Below are 26464 nucleotides of genomic sequence, written 5' to 3'. Positions count from 1 at the left end.
CCTCCTCCTCCCAACCTAATGACTTCAAATTTTCTGTTGCACAAGTCGTGGAACGTTAGCTGATGCTTTTAGAAATGGCAGAGGTATGAGTTTTATCTGTAATGGTATGATATTAATATGGAGAATGGTCTCATCTTTTCATTACGCCTTTTATTTTCTACACTAGTCGTTAGCTTCCTAAGCAATTAGCCTCCGTGGCTTCTTCATGGCAACAGTTGCTTAGCAGCAGTGTTCTCGTAGTTGAAGGCTAATATTACCATTTGAACCCAGCATTTCCTGTACTCCTCCCACGACTTCATGTCTTGTAACCAAAAGTTCCACTTGAAGGCACCAACAGTCTGCTATTTTAAGAAACAAGGTGAATGCCTTCCTGGTACTTAGAAAAGCATAAAAACTGACAACAGAGAGGAGAACAAGCAGCAGCCTGTTGCTGAATGAAATTAGCCACGTAGCACTGATGTGCACGGCATGGGTTAGTTTAATTGTTTTAAAAATTGTTGAAACTTTGTCACATCCTGAAATGTTGATATCAATGCGATTTCATGCTGGTGGTCCTAGCTTTCATATACAATAAAAAGTTATCCATCACTTAACATTCAGTCGTCATGGCAACCTTTAGTACATTTAGATCTGTCTGTCTCTGTGTGTAGAGGTGATGCTAATTAAACAATGACACTAATGCGAACTTGCTGAAATGCTCGTCATAAACTCTTCAACGCGCGATCTCTTTTTTTCCCCCACAGTAGCTTATATATTGAAAAACAAGGCAGTCGTTCAGTGAGTACACAAGTAAAATCAGCGCGTAAACATGCAACAAATCTACTCAAATATCCAGTAGCTTGTGTAACTTTAGTGATAACAAGGCAAGAAAGAAAGCATCTATCAGACTGATAGCTTCTGGAAACTGCATTTGGCTTAAAAACATCTGGCAATGAATTATATTTCTATCTTTTTATTCATTTACAGGGCACTAGAGAACCATGTTCTCTCTAATTATTACTCCTTTAATTACAACTGTAAATTAAAGTCTATAGCTTTTGATTAACATCAACATGCTCCTTGTTGGTTTGCCTGTGTCCTCGAAGACATCTGTCGATGCTCACCCAGCAAAGTAGCGCCACTAATTAGACAGATCTATTTTTAAAAGAAACATCCATTTAAAGGAATAATTATTAGCACAGATTTCACTCCGTGGCGTCGGCTGTCCTCATATCTGGACTGAGTGGGTTTGACTTAAATATGGAGCAATAGGAGTCAGGGATTCCCAGCTAATTAGTGTATCTGCGTCACGGGATTAATTAATTGTGAACATTTACATATATGTTTTTTTTTTTTTTTAAATGTCTAATTGGAAAGCCAGTTGGCATCATGGTGGTAGTGGTAGTGTTGAGGCGCGCTGAAATTCGTTTGCTTCCTGCAACTGTGCGCATGTTGTTGTTGTTGTTGTTGTTGTTGCTACATCAGCTCTTTTGAAATGCATACACCACGTTATGAATACGAAATCATTGTTGAGGGATGGAGTCATTCTTGGTGTAATAAAAATAGCACGTATACTGTATCTTTACTTGGGCTGCAGTGCAGTAGTGTGGGAGACTTCTAAAACTATGAAACATGCATTACCCCTGCAATAAATTAATTAGGCAATTTTATAAAAACCATATGTTATATCCACAACCATATTATACCATATTTTACTATTTCCATTTGCTTTTTTGCCCCTTATGTTACAAGCAAACTCAGTTTAAGTCACTTATTTTTTTTTTATCGTTTAACTGAGCCTTTGTGAAGGGTCTCGAATTGTTCTCAGTGCATTTTTTTTCCTTTCTTCAAATTAATGGATTAATAGGAGGTCGGGGTCATAGTTCACGATTTCTGGGACTGTGTCACTGCCTTTGCATTGATTTCAGCCACCAACTTCCTGTTTGTCCATTGGAAGCACTTGAAGACCACTCATTAAAATGTTCGAGATAATTGATGCTCATCTGTGAAGCTGAGTACGCGTCAATATTCCGAGCTAATTTAGCCGTACCCTGCAGAGTGCGGGGGCACGAGTGGGAGGAAATATTGGTGCAAGGTAAGGTTCCCTTTCCAGTCCAATCTCCTTTTCTCCGCATAATTATATGAATTAAATTAATTGGGAATGCTCATTTGCATATCTGGGTTATTTCTCTTATAGAGAAGAGGGTCTTTGGAGAGTATAGAAACAATTACAAGTCTGCCAGATAGTGAAGTACCTCAAATTTTTTTTAAGCGCGTCTGTCATTTCCGACCCAGTGTTTTACTCCAGGGAGGATTTGCCTTCAGTACTCTGGAGATATGTGATAACCTCGCAGTGGAGTCACATCCACGAAGCAATTTAATGGACTTCACCAGACATCTTTTAATTTACTTGTAGGTATTTATAAATTGCTTTGCTGGGGAGGAAATTGTTAAAATTAAGTTCTAAAGAAAATTTGATTGGACTTTTTTGATCTGATACTGGCAGCCGGTGGTGTGGGAGAATCTTGGTTTCTACTCGTGCATAAGATTATTTAAAACCTCTGTATTGTATCAATGTAAATGCAGGTCTATTTTTAAATAGCTAAGCTGGTGTGTTAGATTGTCTGAGGTGAAACGACTTCTAGGGCATCCTGCTTAATGGGAAGTTGTTTAATATAAGTCCCATGAAGGTTTTAAAATGAATTTAGACTGTGATAAACGTCCAGTTTATCTGTAATTCATTGTTTTCACTATTGATCAGTCCATCCAATATATTTCAGTTAAATGATTAAAGATTAAATGGATTTATTTTCCCATTATGGAGCAATTAACGCACTAAACATTCAATATCACTTAAGTGAAGATTTTCACCCAGGTCATAGGATATTGGGACCAAGCTAAACTCCCCACCAGTCATTAAGAAGTATAGTAGCCACTTGAATGTGTGGCTAAACACCTTCAGGAAAACACAAACAAGTCCAGTTTGCCTTTTAGATGCACAATACATTCTCATTTGAAAAACTAGCGGGGATATTTGATACATTTTCTTTAATTATTTATAAAACTATTCTCTCTCAAAATGCGTTTTTCTTGTTTTATTTATTAGCATCTCTAGTGAAACACATCTTAACTAAGGCTTGAACTAATGCTTTCCTGTTCTTCCGTGTCCTTGTGACTTTTATCCTCATCTACAAAAAGGAAACAGCGATATGCATTAAATAGTTTTTACAACTTTAGTCTTAGATCCAGATGTCCAAGCGAGTTAGTGGAGTAGTAACAAGCAGAAGAGATCACAGGTGCAGGAAGCATCTATCTGACAGTTTGTTCATGGCCTCATTTGCCCCTTCATTAGGTACATTAATGGAAATAAATAACCCCCCTTAATGGCTGTTGTTGACTAGTGTGAGGTTTATGTTGAAAGAAAGGTGGTAATTCACCTGTCAGATCACTGAATTAAACACAGAAGTGTTCCTGTTATTCATCCCAGCACACTGACTAAAATGGGGTGGTCTAAATAATAGAACTTCAATAGCACTATAAGCCACAGCCTCCACAATGAAAACACATTTATTTTAGGTCATTTAAACAAATCCTGAATACCATAACCTTCATGCATCTAGGATTTAGTGGAGGACTGTTAATGTCGTATGAGAATGCATTTGTTTTCACTTGCATACCTAATAAAGTAGCAAGTGAATCCATATATAGACGACCAAACAAACACTAAGATTAGTGAATATCTGACATTTACTCTGAAATGTCACTGCAGTGATTCATTGATTGACTGCCTGTTAATTAACCATGATTAACTAATCATTCCCTGTCACATTTCAAACAACACTTTCCTCGTCGTGTTAAAACTTCAAATATTTTTTCGAGTAAAAATTCTCCTGATTGTGCAGACAGCATCATTACTTCAAGGCGTACTTTCTAATGTGTACATTTCCAAACTGGGCAGAGAGCAGTTTACCGTCAAGATCAATATTTTTTGGATTCAGAAAAATCTACGCAAAATGAAATTACAGCGGAGTAATGTGTAAATAGCGATTTTCCGCTCCCCTGCCTCTTTTGGCAGCTATCCTCAAAGGCTGATCTGCTCTGCATTATGAAACTGGAGACTGGAAATTTCACCAAATGAGACAGTTGAATAAATTTCCAGTGTGAATTTATTATCAGGGTCACGGACCTCCACCCACTAAAGAAGCCAATCTGATGTCTGATTGTAAACACCAAAGTACTACTGACAGCGGGGAAAAAATAAAATTTACAGTAGGCTATTGTAATTTAATAAGAGACTTGTGATCCAAATAATCTGAAGGACACACTGTTTCTGCTTCTTCCTCGAAACACTCATGAATCTGTGGAAATAATCAGCCGACAGCCATTTTTACGCACACACACACATATATATATGCATGTGGACAAAACCATGCTAAGGCGAATTTGCTCAGCTGTGTGGTCGCCATGTCCATCCATGGACACATTCATTGCATCCCCATTGTCTCCCCCCTTTGCTTTCATCTGATGATCAGTACTATTCAGCTCGGCGTCCTCATCAAAGGTCGTGGTGCTCTTTCCCCGCAGCCTCTGAGCATGTTTGATATTCCATTCTTTAAGCTGCATCAAGAAAGAGGGTACTTATAAACTTGAACGTGTGTGATTATCTTTCCTGAGTCACGTTGCAGACTAAGTGAGAGGGAAGGAGCCCCAATAAAGGGTTTTAATTCTCTGCCGCTATAGAGGATTTCATCACTAATTTGTTTAAAAGGTCAGCTGACGTTGTTATCCAGGTTCAGCTTATGTTAATAGTTTTATTGAGCATTAGGATGTTGTGCCTTTGAACAAAGACAGTGGCCACATTTTGCCTCAAATGAATGAGTAGTATAACTGGCTAAGGATGCTTCGGGTTGTTTTTATTAATGGCATTCTGAATGTCAGTGTAGATTAAGCTTGATCCACTATGCCATCTCCTGGAGCAGCGCTGGTGTCTTTGACATTTCACAGCCTTAATGTGAAGCCAGTATATGCTGCCCCCTTTTGGTCACTACTGCAACCTGCAAACTTGCAAACAAACCCTATTTTATTTTGATGATAAATAGTGAGACTTGTCCAGGGTGCACCCCGCCTCTCGTCCGATGCCAGATGGGATTCGCTCCAGCAACCCCCGCGACCCTAGTGCAGGATTAAGCGGTACGGAAGATGAGATGAGATGAGATAAATAGTGAAATATCCTTTTTTTTATTTCCATTCTTTTTAGGATAATCTGATTCATTTAACAGCGTTTTTTATTTTCATATTTGATGTCGGTTGTACAGTTGGTTGTTTTTGACGCTGCCTTCCAGTTGACACACTGTCACACAGTCATCAAATTTAAGAGGCTCCATAACAAGGGGTTTGCTTGACTCATCCGTGCACAAACACACCGTGACCAAATGGATCAAGCTCATGATTGTTGTCATCAGCATGATGAACCCTGAAAGAATAAGGAATGAGCAAGAAGGTCCTCAATAATTAAAAATTAATAAATAAATAAAATAAGATAGTTAAAAGACACTTTAAAGCAGACGTCTTACCGCAGTAAACTGTGTTTGCTGCGAGGTCGCGGATGTGATAGCTTCTAGTGAACATTGATCCGAGGCTCATGACGACAACTGCGTAAACGGTGAATGTGTGGCACATGTACTTGGTGAGCAGAAAGGTCTGGAGGACGAACCTGAGGAAAAGCAACGCGCCCTTATCATTTCCACACCACTGCTTTACATACAAAAGGCAAATTAAAACATTAAACAATTAAATCTCCGGAACTTTTGTCCTCACCAAGTGATAATGCACAAGGAGACAATGGTGAGGACGATGGTGCTGACCAGAGGGTCCGGCACACCAGCCTTGTGTTTGAGAACTACGCCGAGACCCACCAGAGCGTTCAGCAGAGACCACCAGGCAAACAAGGCCAACCCGTTCTGGGTCTGCCACAAATGACACAAAGCAAAGGATGAATTTTTGTCTTCCTTACACTGCTATGAATGTTACAGAGTGAAAATAAGATAAGATTCTCTCAGTTAATGAACAGAATTACCAAGTAACGTATCCGTGAGATCATACTCGGGCTGTTTATGGCTAGCCAGGCTTTGTGCTTGCTCAGGTTGGAGTAGGACATGTAGAGCATGCAGAAGCTGAAGACTGGTGGAATCCACTGGAGCAGAACAGCTCCAAGTATAAACCTAAAGAAAGCAGCAGGAGGTTCAGATGTTTGATCTCTTTGTGATTTTAAATGCAGCGCCGGTTGTGTTCACTGCACGCAACTTACTGTCTGCTCCACAGATACATGCTGTACATCCTTGCAATATTAACCGTGGCCCACAGCTGGTAGAACACTGGAGGGTGGAGCTCTGGATTGCAGGACACAGGGCCGAAAACATTTCTGCGTAAATAGCAACAGCTGTGATCACGTGCTTCTGGTTAACCACACTGAAGATTTACAGACAGCATCCATTGTACCTTCTACAAAGGTTGACCACTGCATCCAGAAGCCAAGCCTTAGACCACAGGTCAATTATAATGCAGTAATTTTCAGACCACCAGTCCATAGTCACCTCTAGGGGGAAGGTCTCAGACACTTCTCTGAATGAGGTTTGAAACAGAGCTGCAGGCCCAGAACAAAATGACTCGTGTGAGTTTTTGGTTAATCCACTTCAAATATAAACTTCCTTAAACATGCAAATAAAACATAAAAAATAACCGGACCATTTTATGTGACAGACTGTGTGCTGCTAAGTTTATATAGCACGGCAAGGGTCTTTTAGTAAGTAACAAGTTTGTTTTAAAAGAATAACTGACTTCCTTTTTGAAATCATGTAATCCTGTGCTCATAAGCTGAAGACTTGTGAGAAGCCACTCACCATTGGGGACGCTGCTGTCCTTTCCCAGGACAAAGAAGATGTCTGAGATCACCTGGGTGATCACTGCCACTGCTACGCTAACAGCATGGTTCAGTACATGGTTGCTGTGATTTGGCTGAAGGAAAGGCATCTTGGCCCTCACCATTGTCTCCTGACGACAGCTTAGAAGGCTGTGAGACACAGGATCTGACACCACAATCTACAAATTTTGGACTTCGGATCATTGCGTGTACTGTGTTCTTTATGGTTGCCCCGTGGTATTCAATGTACAGAATAGGCAGTAAAGCTGACTTTGACCTTAACTTGGATTTTTTCACGGGGGTTTGCCGGAGCCTATCCCAGCTGGCTTCGGGCGAGAGGCGGGGTACACCCTGGACAGGTCGCCAGCCTATTGCAGGGCTAACACTGAGACAAACAACCATTCACACTTCTAGACTCAATTAACCTAAGAAGCATGTCTTTGGAGATGGGGGGAAACCAAAGTACCTGGAAAAAACCCACGCAAACACAGGAAGAACATACAAATTCCTTTTTTATATCTAATTATTAGAATATTTATTCTTCTTTCACCCTTTGACCATGAAAAATAATGACTTATATTACCATACAAATTATATGCATTCACTATTTTTTTTTTAATTTTCTTATTAAAAAAAAGAAGGTATACAATAATTTCTTATGTGAGCTTAACAAACATGCATTGACATGACTCGTGAGCCAAGACAAAAAGTGGAGATACACAGCAATGCAAAGTTTAAGGAATTTATTTATAATAAACAAGAGTAAATAATAACCAAATAGGCCACCCACTGGGGTTTAATTAGTTAGTTAGCCTAACTGGGCTCTGCCAGCAAAAGAAACACACAAAACAGACACTATTCTGCAAAAGGTTGCTTAAGACTAAAACCACAGCTTGTCGCTCTGCACATAACTCACTTACATGAGTGAACAATTACCAAGCTCCAAGCTCATAGAAAGATTTTTCTTTGCATCACAGCTAATTCTATTGGTGACATGCTGGGCCCACAGGCATCGTAGATCGGCCTGGTCACATGCTTCCATGTGACCAGCGCAATGCGCACCAAAAACGCGACGCTGGAAATAGCCAGGATCGAAGCTGAAGAGGGAAGAAGAGCTTTGAATTAATGAACCGTGGACAGTGTTAATTTGCCACCGAGCGGGGATCGAACAGTACCTGTAAAGATGTACATGTAACTACTTTCAGAAGATTGAGAGTTGCACAGTATGCCCGCCAGCCACAGGATTACCACGGGGTAGATGGTCACGATGTACCTGACATGTTTGTCCAGGTAGAAGTTCTCCAACAGAAACCTGGGAGCAAAGGGAGAAAAAGACAAAACATTTGGTTCCCTCCGCTTGTGTATTGTTACTCTAAGATACACCGAAAGAAATTAAATGACAACGCGGCAGGGAGTCAGGGGCTCACCAGGCTAACAGCTCCATCAGTAGCAGCAGCAGTGACAGCATCGCACAGTCACATCTAGAGGTTTCGGTCTCATGCTGTAAGTATATCGTCAGGTTGAGAAAGGTGGAGAGGTTGCCCCATGTCGCGTATGCTGCAATTCCATTTTGCACCTGATTCAACGCAATGCAAGAGGATTTCAAGACTTGCAATACAGACGTCTTCTTAACCGAGACTGAATTATCAAAAGTATGTCTGGATGCCAGTGGTGCACATTAAAATATAGTATGTCTGTGCAAGCAGCCAGTCCTGAAAGTATTTTTAATAAAAGAAATGTGTCCATCCCACTCCCCAGGACAGGTCCTTTTTTTCCTCCAGCGAACAACCCAAAATGTCCAGGCATGGGATGATTCAAATTTGTTGTAATTTTTCTGCTCAGGGACTAATCTCTTCACCACTACAGCTGAGTAGCTGCTGTGGCAGCTGGCAATGTCCTAATCCTAAATTCTCTACATACAGTTTACCGTAGAGGATGATATCTGTAGTCGTTTATATTGTCAACGGAATTGTACTGTAAGGAGGAGGAGGAGTGAGGAGTCCTCAGGTTTTTGCTGTGGCCTAACTCAACTTTCTGCAGGCGCCTTATCTCACATGATGGTTTCTTTTAGCACAGACTTTCCATGCACAAGCAGTAGGTCCGGGCATTTTGGTGAAGCCTCACTCTTTTCATATGTTTTATGGAACCAATCTGAATATTGGATAATACCAAAGTCCACAATTCTTGGAAAGTGTTGGATAAATCTTTTTTTTTTTTTTTTTTATCACTCCCTGTTTCTAGGAATAGAATGTTCTATATATATGGGTGTATATTCGAACAAGAAACTTCTGTAAATACCTTTAGAATATATTATATGGGAATAAAACTGGAAAGTTTGATGTATGTACATGCTACTCGGGAAGAGATTTGTAACTAGAGATTTGGGCAAATGCAAATTCGGATTAAGTTATTATTACAGTTATTAAAAGTTATTCTTAGCATTGCAAATGTTCATATATTCCACATTTAAATTAGGTATTATCTGAAAAAATAAGGAAATAATTGGTAAAATAAACAAATAAATGTACATTTTGGACATTTTCTTTCCACTTGTCTAGAACAATACAAAATGTGAATTTGTTCTGTGGTTTTTACCTTCATCTGCTGCTTTGTTTACATGTCAGGAATTCAAAAAAACACGCATGCACAGCATTCAGATGTTCATGTACACAAATGTTTTTGTTTTTACCAATATTCTGAAGAACCAGAGATCTGCCTTGTGATTTTTATTCAACCAAGCTCCGTAGATCTTCAGTCCTTGACAGGAGAAGAATAGTATCACGTAACCGGAAAGTGTCATCAGTGCTGAGATTATCAGCACGGGCAGAAACAACCTAAAAGACACACAGAAAAGGGAAATATTTAAATAAACTGTCACACGACTACAGCGGATAATCTTGTTCTAAGAAATAAGGGGAACGTGCTTGGTGGGTCAACCTTGTTCACTTACTCTCTGTCATACAGAAACAACCACGCAATGTTCAAGCAAATGTTGAGGATAATGGAGACGTGAAATCCATAGGGTAGCACTGCAGGCGTGGTGTACATCCACTCATATGCACTCCTGCAGGCGAGCAGGGATAACATTGTTGGGTTGCCAAATACACCACAGCAAATAAATTGTGTCCACGGGGAAATAATCAGAGTATTTCATACAGTGTCAGAGCAATCTGCATGTAAAGAGAAAACGACTGCTCAGGGGAAGACTAAATTGCCTCTGGACAAGGTGGAGTGATTTTCTGCATGCAATAATGCAAGCGGGGTGAGATAAAAGGATTAAGAAGTGCAGTGTGATGCAGTTGTTAAACACTGTCTGTTGTGTATTATACGAAAACGTGGCAAACCTTCTGCAGAGTCCAGCTAAAAAGTACATAAACATGGCGAAAATCCAGACATGCAGGACATCCCACACAAAAAAAACCCACTGAGCCGGGGTTATGGCAGTCGTGTACTTGACTGTCACATCCTCTGTGGTCTGCTGGAAGACACCTGTGTGGACACAGCTCAAGTGTTAATGTTAAATCTAGTTCAAATGATTTGGGTTGATCTAAAACATATTCACCTGATTTGGTGCCATATCCCGAGAGAGAGTTGAATGTGATTGCAGCTACAATGGTAAACAATCCACCAAACGTGAGTGTAACGCGGGCTCTGTGGTGGTTTGCCATGGTGATGGTCCACAAAAAAGGATCTTTAGCAAAAATGATGTTTTTTCCCAGTTAGAAAAAAAAAAGAGAAAGAAATAAAAAAAATCAGAACCAGTATTTGTTCATGTCACTATTTCCGGTTCTTCTAACAGATCTTTGCCCGTGCAGGTCTGAATGTGACAGTGTCTTGGAGTGACAATACATTTGATGTTGCGTCATGGCGTCCTTTTTACGATCCTCCTCGGAGCATCTCTTATCTCCCCTCGTCATAAACATTCTTAGCCGTTAAAAGAGGGGTAAAGACCAGCTTGTGTAAAGACAATTTAAAAAAAAAAAAAAAAAAAAAAAAGCAGGTTAACCTGAAAATAAAAGCTTATATGTAGACGCATGCTTATGACATGTCCCCTTCTTTACTGGCTCTTTGTTTGGTACTATAAGAGGAACAAAGCCAGAACTCTCCATAAATCCATTTCGCTGATCTAATCTCTGTGATCAATGCGTCAAATTCAATTAGAAATAATGAGCTCATGGTTTACGAAATCATTGCTCACATTTAAAGTATTTTTGCAACTTACATAATTTATAATTTTGTTTTCGTATAATTTATGACCCTTGCATAAAAGCTTCCCTCCCCAAGAGAAGCAGATTTACGTATTGATGCATTGCTGTATTATTGATGGTTAAATGATGTATTATTTACCACCTGCTGTACGTTTTCATTTCAGGAGTCAAGTGGAAGCTGTGCTGTTTTATAATGTGCAGCACGTGATGCATTCGTAAAGTAATTTTTTCTTTTTTTGTGCGTGCAGCTTTCTTCCACACAGTGGCACCATTGCCTGATACTGTGGCAGCATGGAACTCCGCGATAGGTGCAGCGTGAAGTGAGTAGCATCATCTTACTGTCCTGTATGTACAACTCATATGTACATGCTGCTAAAGTTCAAAGAAAAGTGCAGCCTCCACTGACTCAGATTAAGCTTTTTATTTAAGGTAGTATTAGTGTCCTATGGGATTCACAGGCCGATGTATTTAAGATAACCTTTTATCTTAAATATGTATGAGACCTTCACTGACCAAAGCCACAAGAAAAAATCCATAAAATATGTATTTTTTATTGAACAATTGAACAGATGGTTTAAAGTTTTGAAATCTCACACTTTATTATATTATTAAAATGTATGTATTTTTGCATTGTGTGTCGTGCAGCTCTGATTCAGTTTAATGAGAGATACTTGTAAACTTGTAAGCAGCCAATGAGTGAGATAATATTTAAAACATAATCTGGATTGCATTCATCATTACATGTTGGTCCCCTGTTCATAAGTGAAAACGGTGGATGTGCAACCAATGAAAAAAAAATTGCAGGACGCAAATGTGCTGGTGCAAAAAATACTGACCAAAATGATCAAAAATGGGGTTCAGTTTGTTGTAACCTAAATCCTGATGATTATAAATGTAACAGAGAGTTTTAGTGTCACATTAAGTGCAATTGACTACAATATAAAATCAAAATGTACAAAAGAAATATTAACATCCAAAATTTTCTTTTGCATTAATTTTTATTACCACTGGGATAAAAACAGAAACATTCCAACCGTTACAGATTCATAAAAACGTGCGTATCATTACCCATATGATTCAATTATTCTGCTTCTGAACTTTGTGGGCAGCATAGCTGAGGTTAAAGGGAGCTCTCGACCCGGCACTAGATGTTTCCTAGTGGTGCATTCCACTTAACACTCTGCTGTAATTAATGCAGATCTCACCCAGTGGAGCTCGGATTAAAGTCTTTATGGATAAATACAGATACGCCGTCATATACTGTACACAGATATGCTACACAAGAGGTGAGTCACGACACTTGACGTATGTGGGAGAAACATAAAAGCTTAATATGCTGCTTGGGAACATTTTTTCCCGAGCACCAACTAGCTCTCCTTCCCAGTGTGCGAAGCTAAATATACGATAAGAGCCCTTGACGCCACTGTTACTGCGCACGCCTCATTCCTGACGTCGTAATCCCGCATTGTCTGGATAACTCTTTCGAGATGACTGACTGATTGCTGTGACCCTAACTGCTGGCAGAGGACAAGGCCCAATTTGTCGGCTGCTCATCAGCTAATGAATAAAATCACATCCCATTACACGGTCGCCATCTTTGATAAGTTACATTCTGACAGATATGTGCATGATGAGTGTTATTAAAGATCGCTGTCACTTCTATAATACAATATGATTCACTTTGTGACTCATGCGGGCCTTGGCAGCAGTAGATTCTCAAAGGCTTCTGGCTTCAGATCCATCCAAAACACAGTTGAATATTAACATATTGTCAACATTAAGCAAAAGTGGGCAAAGCAAGCAACTTCGGTCGTCAGGAAACAGCCCGTGGCAAGAAATCTCGATCAGTCACAAAAGGGAGAAGAAAACAATGCAAAGATCTTAAATTCAGCACATCTCTGGAATCATCTCTGTGTAGACTAGACTGGACGATTGGGACGTTCCTACATAAAATGTTGGGTAATTAGAGACTGTGACTAAGAAGCTCTGTCTGTTTTGACTGTTTATCTCCTCACAGCCCAGGCTATGTGACTTTCACGCCGTATTTGTGGACGACGCTCGCGGATCCCTCTGGACCCAAGTCGCTTCATAATGCCGCAATTACGCTGCCGTGACCAATAGTGGCCGGGCAGATTACAAATTAGGACGGCAAAGGACAACAAAGGTGAAAGTGGAAGATATTAACCTCTAAATGTAATCAAGGCTGAGTCCCTGAACTGTAATTTAGACATTGTTAGAAACGTGTTGAAACTGCAGATTCAGCTGAGTGCTCACAGAGTGACCACATACACCACAATGCGTTTTACTCCAAAACCAGTAATGGCTTCCCTTTTCCAGCAGCAGACATCATATTTTGAGGTTTGATGGAAGTTTCACAGGGATAACATCCAATCTCACTCCTTCCCATCTCCACCTCCTTCACTCCCACAAGCCATCACATGAGATAATCCTCCACATATGAAACCACTTTGGTCTGTAACCGACTGTCAAAATAATATTTTCATTCCCCCAAAGACCCTGGCAAGTGTGGCTGCATTATCAAGAAACATCAAGTTTGGACAGGGCACACAGTACAGTATAGACTTACAACCTTTCTCAGTGCCACCAGTTTCCTGTCACTCAAACCCCGAGTGCTGCTAGTGGAATGTGGGGGAAGAAAGTGGGGCATAAGAGGACCCATCAGACAAGGCAGACATTAGACGAGGTGGACCAAAAATGATTTGGAGTCCCAAAAGTCGCTCCTTGTCAGCAAAACCCAGGACTGCAGTCAGCACGCAAACGCGCCGCCGTGAAAAATTAACTCTCAGACAAATGTGGCAATATGAAACATGAAAAGCCTTTCATTGTTATGTTGACAGTTCAGTGGCACCCTTGACGAGATGGGGTTTCTCTTTTTATTTAGCTTAAAAGCCTTTGAAGGTTCCGTGAGATATTTATGTACGCCAGCAGTCATTGAAATGAAATCAAGACGCGCTATTATTTACTGGTGCGCAGTGAAACAGCCTTTAATTTAAAATAGTTCTTAATAGACTGGGGCTCACAGCCTGATCAATTTATGGGCCTGGGAGATAATTAAAAAGGAGAATAGGAATAGCAGCGTGGATTTAAGGATAATAATGACAATAATGACTTGAGTGATTGATGAGTCTCCTGGATATATTGCCATGACGTGGCTGTTAATGTCCATGTTTGCATATATTTAATCACGTGACCTTTCACTTAGCACAACTAAAGATGCTCCATCACAAAGAAGATGCATAACAACCTGTGTCGTAGTTATGTCTTTTTTTAAAAAATTATTTATTACAGGCTTTTCGTTTTTTTCATGTTATTTATTTAATATGTACGAGGCCGTACCGGGGTTACAGATTTTGTTCTTTTGGGTTTTTAAACGTGGTCGAATGACAATAAACTTTGAATCTCGTTCACGGTATAAATTCTGCTCATCACGTGGATGTATTTTCTTTTGCTTATATCTTTTCTCAGCTAAGAACGTAGCTTAAAATCTTAACAAAGCTAACACGAGACTAGGAGCTTCTGGTTTTGTGTGGGAAATAGCTTATGTTAATTCAAAATATACTTAGGAAAATGACAGAAGTAAACATTCAGTACTGTTTTTGCCGTGGTAGGACTCTCCTTACTTGTCTTTGTCCAAAAATTAAAAGAAAATAGGTTGAGTATTAAGTTAGATGGATATAAAATATAATAAAATTATGAAATGATAATAATAAGTCATATTGAAAATGCATAATTTCCTCAATCAAAACAAGAAAAGTTGAGATGATCACAACCAGTCGTACATGCAACAATGAGGAAGTGCAGACAATGCTTTATTTCACAAGGCCAAAAAAAGTCTCCTATCTTGTGGACACTTGTGGAACTTCTGCCAAAGAGCACAGATTTGGACACTTACGTTGCTTCATCCTCTTATTTGTCAATCTTCTCTACGCGTTTTTTTTTCCCCAAATACACACGCACAAATTGACTTTAAAAAAATCCCTTCCTGTCGTGCAGATCTGCTCCCCGTTCTCAATTGTTGTCGGAGTAAACTCATATGGCATTACCCCTCATGTTCTGTTTAGTATGGAGAGCACATACTGGCTCTCCTTAAATTACCCGGCTTGCACTACAACTGATGCGAAACTTAGCTAAGGAAAAAAAAAGCTAAATGAAGGTAAATTGAATGTTTAAAATGCGGAGACAAAATGACAGCCGCACAAAGATGACAAGACTGTGACAAGGAGCAGGTGTGGACAGGAAGCCTCCAGAGAAATAAGGTGAGGTGTATTTTTCACTTGCTAGGGCCCCTCTTGTGTATGCAATGATTGTTCACGCTACTATAGATGATATATCTCATTAAGGTACACATAGTCTAGCCGCGTTTACTATTGGCGCTTCCTCCTTGATACCCTGACGCCAAAGCGTTCAACAACGCATGTCAGCCTGCAGCGGCTTGTCTCTCATTCGCCGGCTTTCTCTCTACGCATCCTTCACAATTTACTTCCGAATCCCCCCACCCCCGCTCTTTCATCTCTGAATCCAATACTGCCAGAGCCATAAACTCCCAGCAGCAGAATGCACGGCGGTTTAGCGGCATTGTTAGAGTGTCTCGAATGTGGAACTGCTTGATTCCAGGGAAGGTTTTCACGGGTTTTTGTTTCGCACAAAGGAACCACCTTTAGGAAACCTCCAGACACTCTGACATTGCATCAGCAATTTGTCTTATTTCGAAATGAAACATTGTACAGTAATAACCGTGCTGTGTCTAATTCTACTACTGCTCGCTGTGGCGAACGGTACGAATAACAAGTAGTTTGTTTCAGTCGAAAAATGGAAAGTTAGCACCATTTAAAACTCATATCTTGCAGCTGCAGCGTATTGTGGTCTAATGAAGGTGCTGTCAGTAGAAATGTCCCCCTCTTGTGCAAGGGCTTTCAATTTTATCTGTAATTTATGCAGCTTTCATGGAATTAATTGACAGGCTGGCAGCTAGAATAGTGCAACAGCCTTTTGTGGCCATATTATTTTTTATTACTTACTTCAACATTAAAATGCACACTGCAGTTTAAGAGCTCCACTTAAATAATAATGACCCGTGTGTGCACATATTTCCCGTTTTTGGCTGGTGACGAGAGAGGTCCTGATGAATGTGTCACAAGCCGGCTCTCTTCCAAGGTCGCAGTCTTTAGTCAGCGTGAGAGAACCCCTTCTGACACCTGTCACTTCAGCTGGGCCCCGAGTCAGGGAAAAGAGACGGGGAAGGCAAGGAGCAAGGGGAGGGAAGAGGAGGCGGCGCACTGAAGCACAGATAATGTAGTCACTGTTCTCTCAGCACCTTCTACCTGTCAGTGAACTGTTCAAGGAGGAATTGCTGCTGCCTGTCTCAACCAAAAGGACATGGCAGCTACATGGTGACAGAGAGTAACAACACGGTGCTACAGTGCCAATATAAAGGTTTCTCTCACATAAATCCAAGTCTCTGATACCATAAAAAGTATAAAGAATTCAGTGTCAAGGTTGAACAGTGGTTATTACAGGGACCATCCCAAGGTTTTCCTATAACCGGAGGGTCAATGCTTCAGTGTTTGCACCGGCTACGAATTAATCTGCAGCCGTCGTGTCTCCTGTCAAGATGTTTCTGAGCAAAACTTAAAACGTCAGCTTGCTTGTGTTGACACGCTAAACAACAGAAATGAATGAGAGTATCAGTCTGTTAAATGTGAAACTACAACCGGGAGACAGTTATCTTGGCTCCGAGGCTAGAAACGAAGCCAAGACATGATCTGCTTATGTTTAATGGCGACTGTAACAGTTTCTCACATGCATGTTTTTACATGTTTTGTGCTGCTGGGAGGATTTATTTAGCTACTAGCTTTTACCCTGTTTCCAATCTTTAATTCAGTTCAATTCACTTTTATTCATATTGCATCAATAACATTACTCAGTATCTATATATCATAGTTACTATGCGTAACAACCTGGGACCTGAGTGCATAATTTCATTCCAGCTCATGCTTCTGTGCGCTTGAGAATGACAAATAAAAATCCTTGAATCCTTGATATTGTCTGAAGATGCTTTACATTTATGCTGGGTTAAACTAAGTTAAACTTAACAAAGTCAAACATCTCTTATCTCTTAAACTATGTCAAGATGTCAGATGTCAAGCCTCTAAATTTAGAGGTTAGTTTTATACTAAGTAATTATGTTTTACACTTTTGTTGACATCAAATTTATTTAAATTTCATGCCATTCCTCTGCAATCTCCAAACCTTTCTCATTTTTTTCCTCACATTTTACTTAACAAATGAGTTAATTCATTTGAAAGAATAATTGATATTTTAGACAGGAAGCCTCTTTGCTTTCGTTATTGTAACATCCTAAAAAAGTCTGATATTCTTGATCTAGACAGCTACCAGACGCCTGTCTCATTTTCAAAGTTTTAAATGCTTTTCGTTTATTTTGACACCGTCTGCCTGTGTCTGGTTGTGTAACTGTCTGATTCTTCTCTGTCTGTGTGTTGTGTACCTGCCTTGGGACTACGGCTAAGAATTAGCATTTGTGCTAAGTCCGGCGCATTTACACTGATGACTAACGCGTCAATGTTGATTAATGTGCATTAATAGTCCCAATTCAATAAACTAATAATAATATGACATGTGATAATGAAAATATGTATTAGGAGAGTTGCTTGGAATTTAAAACAAGAACATTCACAGCATGTTCTGTTCTTATGACAATTACAGTGATAAGGCAACAGTGAGAATGTAGCTTGTTACATCCTACGTGCTTTTGCCCTGATTCCACAACCCTTGTTCTGTCTTGCTCATCCACTGTACTGACAGGCTACCGCTGTACCGCTCTCACTTGTGTCGTTCAATATTTAATACATCTCCAGGAATTTCTTTTGTAAAGTTTAGGCAAGTGTGAAAAGCACAAGTCCCATAGAGAGGAAACGGAGGGCTGAGGACGGATGGAGGAGGGCGGCCTCATGAATGAGGGAAGTACGAAAGGCGTAAGTGCTGCCTGTTCCGTTCTACTCAGCAAGATGAAGAGTTGCTTTTCAACACTTCAGTGAGCTAACAGAAGTGTGTCCGTCCGTTTACACTCTACAGAAGGTGGACGCCGTGCACGCATGGAGAGGAATTGCTCTTGTTAGACGTGCGCCGGGGTTCGAGTCACGCGTGATCACTCTTTCAATGCAGTTCTTGACACCCGGTTATTTACACCAATAAATGAAGTGCTGGTGAATGAACTTTATCCGCTGACAGTGTTGATATGATTTGTTCAACCTTGTGTAGAGTGTCCCTTTTAGAGCCCTTTTTAGAGATTAACCAGGCAACAGTGGCACACATACATCTGACAATAAATGAGTGTGTCAACACAAAAACAATCTCCCACAGGTTCCTCAGTGAGGCCATTATGCTTTTGCGATATCAGAATTTATTTTTTTGGACTTGTCTTTTTTATTTTCTGTAGCTTCATGAAAAACTCATTGTGTATTCCACCCCTGCATCTGAATTATTCAGCTTCAATGCCATTTCTATTTTTGGTACTTTTTACTAGTGTTTGGATGGCTGCGGAATAAACCTTAACATACAGTAAGCATTTTAAGCAGCATGCTGTATGTGCAGGGCCCCATTCAGGTTTAAAACACATTTTACAGATATGTGCATTTGTTTTTTTTAAAGTACAGCTACGATTTGTGCAGGTGCACTTGTGTCAGACTCTTTTTTTTTGTTTGTTTGTTTGACAGATGTGCACCATGATCTAATAATAATAAATCAAATCAAATGGACCCACCATTGCGGTGCACTTCTCTACACTTTGTAGACATTAAAGCAATAGAGTGGTATGCTGAGATTATATACTGATGTTTACGTGTCATTTTCAAGGCTTGAATTAATTTGCTTTAAGACAAAGAGGCCTGAATTAAATCAAATCGAAAAGCAATAGAATCCTAAAGGAAACATCAAAGGTTTTCAGATGTCCCTCAGGGCTGTTTCATGAGCATCGATCGAAAATGCCGGGCGGGAACATGCTTACAGCCTCCTATCCAGCGAAAAGTGATTTCATCCAGCCCAGAGATCTGCTAATCTCTCAAGTCTGAAATTGTTCTGTGAGGAGCAGCAGAAGAAGGCTGAGTGGGAACAGAGGAACTGATTGGAAGGTAAAACTAGGTCTGGGTGGCATCTGCTGCACACTCCCACCGCAATCAATATGCTGACTGCCACAGATACATTCGTTTCATTTCATGTAATTCAGATTCTTTTTATTAGTCACCAAACACTGAACATGCGATCTGCACCTCTGCGAGCAGAGGACCCTTTCCCAGCGTCGGTTCAGGTTTTGATCTCATGTTCACACACGGAGAGTTGCACCGTTACGAGGCTGTCATTGCTATGGCAGCATCAGCGGAATTTTCAATGATGAAGAAGGATTAATTATTTACATGAATGTGGCATGTGCTTCCTCTGCCAGCATCATTAATTCGATTAATTAAATAAATAGCAATGCAATTACAACCCACATTTTTTTTCTGCTGATAGATTCATTATACGATAAAGCCACTGCATTTTTCCCCCTGAATTACTAAATTACAGATATACATAAAAATAATATAAGAAAAGAAACATAATAAAATGGTGTTGTTGTAATTGTTTGTATGAAAGCTGGAGAGATTGTGGTTCTGATAAATATGACGGTATAGTAATTAATCTAGCACTTACTTTGCACTTTCTGTCATTTTTCATATGTTTGCAAACCTCCTTTGGTATGAATTATTGATAAATAGCTGGCTGTTGCATGCTGAGACTGAGATAAAAGTAAAACGTGGACTGGATTATATTACAGTCAGAAACCATAAAATGTCAAAAACTCAGTAACACTGAATCTCATGTGAATGTTTACATGTATATATGTTTAATCATAGACTCAAGAGAAATGTTTTTATGCTATTTTATCACTTCTATCGTCATAAATATGAATGTGATTATTTTATTTTCAGTGCATGTGTGTTCCAGTTTCTCCATTCATTTCAAAGGAACCAGGCTACCTAACACACTCTGATGTGTAGGCTACGTAACATCATTGCAGTTCTATACTTAAAAGATGCTGTGACGTAAATAAGACCACACGTTCCTCCTGGGGGACTCGCTGCGCCAACACAAGTTCCCTTAAAGACGCCCCACACCCCACACAGACAACGCACTTCCGAACGCGCCGCACATACACACTCATTTTTTTAAGCTCATGGAGAAAGGGGACTGTTATTCCTAAGGGACAGGTCTACGAGATTTACTGCAGCCAGCCGTGGGTGAGAATTTAGCTTTCCCTCAAGACAAAATCAGTCCTCCCATTCAGGAACTGACGAGATTAAATCATTACACTTGCCGTCAAATGGAGAGCAATAGGCAGAAGTTGAAATTAGCACAGTTTAATATGAGCAGTGATACAAATCTATTTCACCTCAGTTCATTGATGGTGCTCCGCTAGCAACCTGAATAGTCAATCTTATTTACATACAGAGCAAGTGTGACCACTCATTATAGCACTATTTATTTTTCTCCCCCTCTCTCGCTCTGTCTCTAGGTTGTGTGTTGTGTCGCTGGGGAAATATTGATTTCGCCAACACTTTCAGGGAACGCCTTCATTGACCGACTGTCACCAATAAATTGTTGATTGCTGGTAGATGTAAGGGCCTCGGGCTACAGTAAATACCCCCAGTGCAGGCATTTTCTCATGCAGCATCACATCTAAATCCAAACTATTTATCATATACTACGCACATAACTGATTTGGTCAAGCCCTGATAATTCAAAGTCAACACACATGTGGCTTTCAGCAAGTTTTGTCTTTGGTTCTGCTGCTGCTGTCGCCTGGGTTATGCTATTGAAGTATGCAACCTCGTTATTAAATCCAGGCTGCCTGGTGGGCACAGAGCAGCGGCTGCGCTGCGGTGTTGGTTCTTGTTCTTTCCCAGCAGAATGGCCTCCAGTCGTTCAGCAGAATCAGTCATAGTTGTAGCGTGCATTATACTATATGCACACTACAACGATGACTGTGTATAACATTTTGCATCAACACAAATATCAAAATTATCCGTGATTGCCATTCATTTAATAGATATGCAAAACTATCTTTAAATTCAGTGAGAGTTAGGAGACTACATGCAACAAAAGGAAAATGTCTCATCTTTTCTGACCTTTGCTAGGGTCAGAGTCACTACTGGTAGCATGAGGTGATACCTGGACCAAGTGTACAGGCAGTCCATCTCATCCAGGATGGCAAATCTACCATAAGGTTTGCTGTATCTCGAAAATGCACAGTCTCAAGAGCACTGAGGAGATTCCAGGAGAAGCAGTTGTTCTAGGACAATGGGACAGGGCTGTAGGTCCCCAGACCATCAGCAGGACCAGTATCTGCTCCTTTATGTAAGGAGGAACGGGATGAGCACTGCAGGAGCTCTACAAAATTACCTCCAGTGGGCCACTGGTGTGACCGAACAATGAGATTTTATGAGGGGGGCCTACGGACCCTCTGCTGACTGCGCAGGTTGAAATTTACCATGGAACACCAGAATTGGCAGATCCGCCACTGTCCCCCTGTGCTTTTCATAGATAAAAGCAGGTTCACTCTACACACACGTGGCACATCCATGGTGAGACACATAGACCTCTTTAGGTTAGACAATGGCAACCGGATTGCCATTATACGGATGAAATAATTGGACCAATAATCGGAATTTACGCTGGTGCTGTGGTTCTTGAGTTTCCAGGTGCACAGCAAAGCCAGGAATCATGTGAAAGGGACTTGGGCCAAACTAAAACACTAAACTATGCATCAGTTTTTTTTTTTTCAAGGATGTTTCGGTCGTTTTAGGTAGTTGATACTAAACTGATGCATGCTCAAGTGTCCAAATTTCGTTTTAGAAAAATAGCATCAGTTTGGCCAATGCAAGGAAGTGGGGACACGTCCATATTTATATATGGGCTGTGGTTGTGCCTCCTACTTTTCAGGAGCTTAGTGATACCTTGGTTAGCCTATTAGCTAGTGCTGTTAGCTAGACTGTTTTGGAAAGAACCTGGGCCTCCCACAACTTATTTATTAGCCACCATGGAAGATAGGATTGGAAGCTTGGAGCACAGATGGTAACTAAACAGTAAGCAATAAAAATCATAATATATAATATTTGAAAATCCTGACCTAGCCTATCTGGTCGTAATCTTTATGAAGTGCCAATGTTTGTGTCACTGACATAACATTGATGGATGATCAATGGATGTGATCCTCTCGTTTTATTTAATCACATTTTGGATATTTACTAATTATACACAGTAATTATACAAAATTCCATTAATAATAAGTTGCTATTATTAACATTACTGGAGTTTTGTAAAACGTTTCGTGGAATTGTGAAAACCTGGAGGACAGGAGCGCTGCAGAATCCAAGCAACAGACTCCATGTCGGACTTTTCCTTTTCCCGTTCATGTGAAGCGCTGTTTCATACGTTCAGTGATGCCTCTGCAGCCCACAGACGGACTGATACAGGAAGATACTACAGTCAGTGGAACCTTACCATCCAAGTGACGTCTTCATATGATCAATTCCGATTTGTAATAATCTCAAAACAAAGGAGCAATTCCAGCGGAATTGACGGGATTACTGTGGAGGCGACTGTCGGGCGGCCAGTCTACTGTGTGTTGACAAGGTAAAGGTGCAAATGCGCAAACTGTTTTCTCGTTTCCATTCATCCTGCAGCGGGGATTTGTTTGCAGTTGTGGTCAGTTAAAAGCGATTGTCTCTTTTACCAAAACACGTTTCGACTGCCATTAGGTTTTAAACATGCAGCCCCTGCAGTTTTTCTCATGTTATCAGATGTTGAATGATTGATTGTTTTTATTTCGGTAACTTTCCAATGAATCCGGGGCGCCTAACGATATTGTCAAAGTATTTTTTTTCTGTTTGCAGTTTGAAAAACCGTCCCTACCACTTGTTATAAGTGAAAATCAAACAAGATTAAAACATTCAATCATCCCATCTTTGCGCTTTTGCGGAACAACAGCGTCTGCTTTTCAATATGAGAGTAAATCTTCAGAATTTCTTTCTTTTCATTGCATACTCTTTAAAAAAATAAATAAAAATAGAAACACATATCTACGAGAACGTACTAATGGCCAATGGAGAACATGTGCCATCTCTCTCCACATCAAGAGCTTTGAGGTGTAGATCTGGCTGCATCTTCATTCCCATCAAAGCCTTGCAGGCGGCGCAAGCTCTCCTTCCTGTTCCTCGCTGGCACAACATGCTTTATTTCTATATCCATGTTAAAATGCTCGAGGTGGGTTCAGTCAGGGTCTTTGGTGACTCCCTTGGAAAATTGGTGTTGCATGTGGTCTGCACAGCTCCACACTGGAGCAGGCTGAATGTGTGATTCCACTTATTAAAACACCACTCCAAATAGCCAGTGCAAATCAGCAAGCACAAATGAACAACATTACATCTGTAAATTACTCTCCCGACCAACTCCAGCTGTGGTGAATGGATTACTTGCTTCATGTTGACGCGCAACGAACTCAAAGCCATCTCTTGGTGCAAATGGAAATTATGTGCTATTAGAAGGCAATCAGTAATTAGTGTGTGTATAGAGGGGCACTGAGCCAATTGTTGTTCTGGCTACAGAAGCAAAGAAAAATAATCAAAGAAGACAGGAAGGGATCAAGGCTCCCGAGGTCAATGAAGTATGAATAGTAGGTGCAGCTCACGCAGATCTTCCAGGTTTGAGGTGCATGTGCTACAGAACAAGAGGGGCATTTAATGAGTTTTCTCGCCTCCTTGTATAATCTTCTTTCCTCCTTTCCCACTGAAGGCATTGCGAGGCAGACATCTTCGCGAGTGCATTTCCCTTATCTCAGAGGAGCAGCGCACGAACCCTCAATCAGTTGATCTTCCCTCTGCGCCTGTGTCACTTCCTTAAACTGTACATGTGCATGCTTTCCCTGTTCAACATGAGGCCCCGGCATCTGCTCCCCTTCCCATCCCCCATTGGAGACCCTCTGCATCTCGCTCATATGACTGGCTGCAGTGGAGATGATCATTAGCTACCTTTTGTCTTTTCTTGTCAGATAACGACGGACTCAGCGCTGAACTCTAAACCCTGCTCACGTGCTTCATTAGCTTCTTCTGCTTTTTTGTTTTGTCTTTATACCATTATCAGGTTCAGTAGCTTCCCCCCTGAATCATTTCCATATAGGGCGCCATCTACAGATGACGAAAACATAGGAATCCCAGCGACTGTGGATCTTTTCAATCCCATGTCAATTGGCAGAGGGCTTAGCTTATCCTCCTTCTTTCTGTGCTGTGCTTTTGTTGAGCCAAGCAGCGCGAATTTAGTTAACACACGATGAGATCTGCTCCGCTACAAAATACCTGTAAACATCGCCTCAGCCACCGCTTTCAATGTGGAATATTAAGGACGCTTGCGAGCAGAGATAAGGGCCGCCGAATATTTTCAGATCTCTGTATATTCTTCACACTTTGTCCGCGCCTAGCAAGGCTCATTTAATTATGCAGACGCCGCTGTCCAGATGTAAATGTGTCACCGCAAACAGCCTTAGCCTTGTTTCAGTGTTTGCCGCTGTGACGGCCTTTTGAAGTCTTGAAAATTAAAACGAAATTATAAAAGAGCCACCAGATTTGAGGAGGCCGGGGGCCAGAAAGTAGGCTTAGACTAGCACTGGCACAAATATTGCTTTCTAACACCCTGAGGGTTTACAATAAAAATAAGGGATGATGACGGCAGAGAGGATTTTGCAAAGCACAGTGATGACATAGCTGTTACTCATAACTTGTCTCCCCTCAGGTTTTATTAGAGAAGGCCAGAAGTCACAGTCGTGTCGTAATGATGGCTGTGGATGACAGCAATGATGAGTCAGCCGTTGCTGTATTCTCTGATGCGCTGTAAATCTAGGCTGTGTTCTTTTCTTTGCTGAATTTTAATTATGCCGAACTGTTGAACAGAGATGAGCCATGTCAGGTCCCATGACGTCTCGTTGCCGTTCTGTGGTTTGCTTATAAGATTAAAACATCTTCTGTTTCCAAGGCCTCACTTTTACAATAAGGCGACTCACTAGTTTGGCTTGAGGGGACTCTTCACGCGCCCCTGCTTGCACTCGCCCTGTAATCTCAGCCTGCGCACATTCTGGCGCACTTAGCCGCTTATGCCGGTCGTGTGGGAGATGTCGGAAGGCCAATTTAATTTTGTTCAGCCCCTCTCCTGTGGATTTTTCTTATAAAAAAGCAAGCAAACCAGCTGTGAGATATACCTCAGGGAAGCAAACGGAGAACCCTCAACCTGCGCGGTTTGTGTTTGTGTCAGTTCTTCAGAAATCCTGCATTCACAAAAGACTGTGCACAGGCCGTAATAATGAAACTTTGTACATACTAACCCCGCTCTTCTGAGATTGTCTGCCTTTTGGAAGGCTTTGGACTGAGAAATCACATTCTGCTCCCTGGGATCTTTTCTTCAAGTCTGACAAGCGTTTTTTTTTTCTCTCTATAGCCTTAAATGTCACTGATTGCCACAACATGTTCGTTTATGTGAAACAGTCACTCAGCTGGCAAATCTAATTAATTTGTGGGTCAAACCCAGCAGTGATATCTGCTGCAGCTGAAGCATGAGGAAAAGTATGCTACACACACAGATGATGTTGGTTTGCTGGATGTGCAATATTCTACGAAGGGACTTCTATGTGTGCAGCAGCTTTTCACAAGCAGCTACTTTAAGTCTGATGAAGAGCATTGTTTACGCTTATAGCTTCCCTTCATGACTGCTGCCTGCAGGTCATACTATGGTCTATGCTTCTGGCTCACTCTCTCTGTTCATGTCATCATGCTGTGTGTCCCCCCATAAGTAGGGATGGACAGTATACCGATTCATAATGAATACTGGTATTTTTTTACCATTATGATTTTTTTAATATACCAGCACACCGGTGTATTTGATTACACAACGTTCGGAACGCTGTGCCGCAAGTCACCAGCTGGGTTTACATGGAGCCAAATATTCCGATTACAGTCGGTTTAGAAGCTCAAACCAAATGAAAATGCTCCATATAAAGACCTGAATCAGAACAGACAGGCCCAAGCTTTCACAGAGGTAGAATATTCCAGATGTTCCTGATTTCTGGGGACAGTCCTCGTTGAGAAAAAAAAGTTGCGCGCTGACTACAACTATTACGGTAGTCGGTCACACTTCGATTGACATTATCGACATAGCAGCTGTTTAAATGTGAATAAATATGTCAGAATAAATGAAATCGTAATTTCTCTATTTCATCTTGATAATATCTCATTCTTTT

At 40.8% G+C, this 26464-nt stretch overlaps 3 protein-coding genes across 5 annotated transcripts in view; 1 reads left to right on the top strand and 2 right to left on the bottom strand.

Annotated features, from left to right (window-relative positions):
* Nucleotides 1-5196: 5196 nt before the first annotated feature.
* LOC124995787 lies at nt 5197-7090 on the bottom strand. The gene is made up of 7 exons (XM_047568461.1): nt 6879-7090; nt 6478-6622; nt 6287-6400; nt 6056-6200; nt 5797-5945; nt 5553-5692; nt 5197-5452 (listed from the first exon to the last, which is right to left on the bottom strand). The coding sequence occupies exons 1-7, from the start codon at nt 7021-7023 to the stop codon at nt 5271-5273; spliced, it is 1020 nt and encodes a 339-aa protein (XP_047424417.1). The 5' UTR covers nt 7024-7090; the 3' UTR covers nt 5197-5270.
* Nucleotides 7091-7626: 536 nt separating this feature from the next.
* On the bottom strand, nt 7627-10760 carry LOC124995836. The gene is made up of 7 exons (XM_047568548.1): nt 10461-10760; nt 10243-10387; nt 9849-9962; nt 9588-9732; nt 8326-8474; nt 8074-8210; nt 7627-7995 (listed from the first exon to the last, which is right to left on the bottom strand). Exons 1-7 carry the CDS (start codon nt 10564-10566, stop codon nt 7847-7849), a joined length of 945 nt encoding a protein of 314 aa, XP_047424504.1. The 5' UTR covers nt 10567-10760; the 3' UTR covers nt 7627-7846.
* An 11872-nt stretch (nt 10761-22632) lies between these two features.
* The window catches only part of dlgap1b (discs, large (Drosophila) homolog-associated protein 1b), an 84381-nt gene continuing 80549 nt past the window's right edge, over nt 22633-26464 (top strand). For all 3 annotated transcript variants that reach the window (XM_047568355.1, XM_047568354.1, XM_047568356.1), the window contains exon 1: nt 22633-22815. The gene's annotated coding sequence lies outside the window, so the exon portion shown is untranslated. The remainder of the gene's footprint in view (nt 22816-26464) is intronic.

Source organism: Mugil cephalus, chromosome 18 (assembly GCF_022458985.1).
Source record: "Mugil cephalus isolate CIBA_MC_2020 chromosome 18, CIBA_Mcephalus_1.1, whole genome shotgun sequence".
NCBI lineage: Eukaryota > Metazoa > Chordata > Actinopteri > Mugiliformes > Mugilidae > Mugil > Mugil cephalus.
This window is presented reverse-complemented; position numbering and strand designations above follow the sequence as displayed.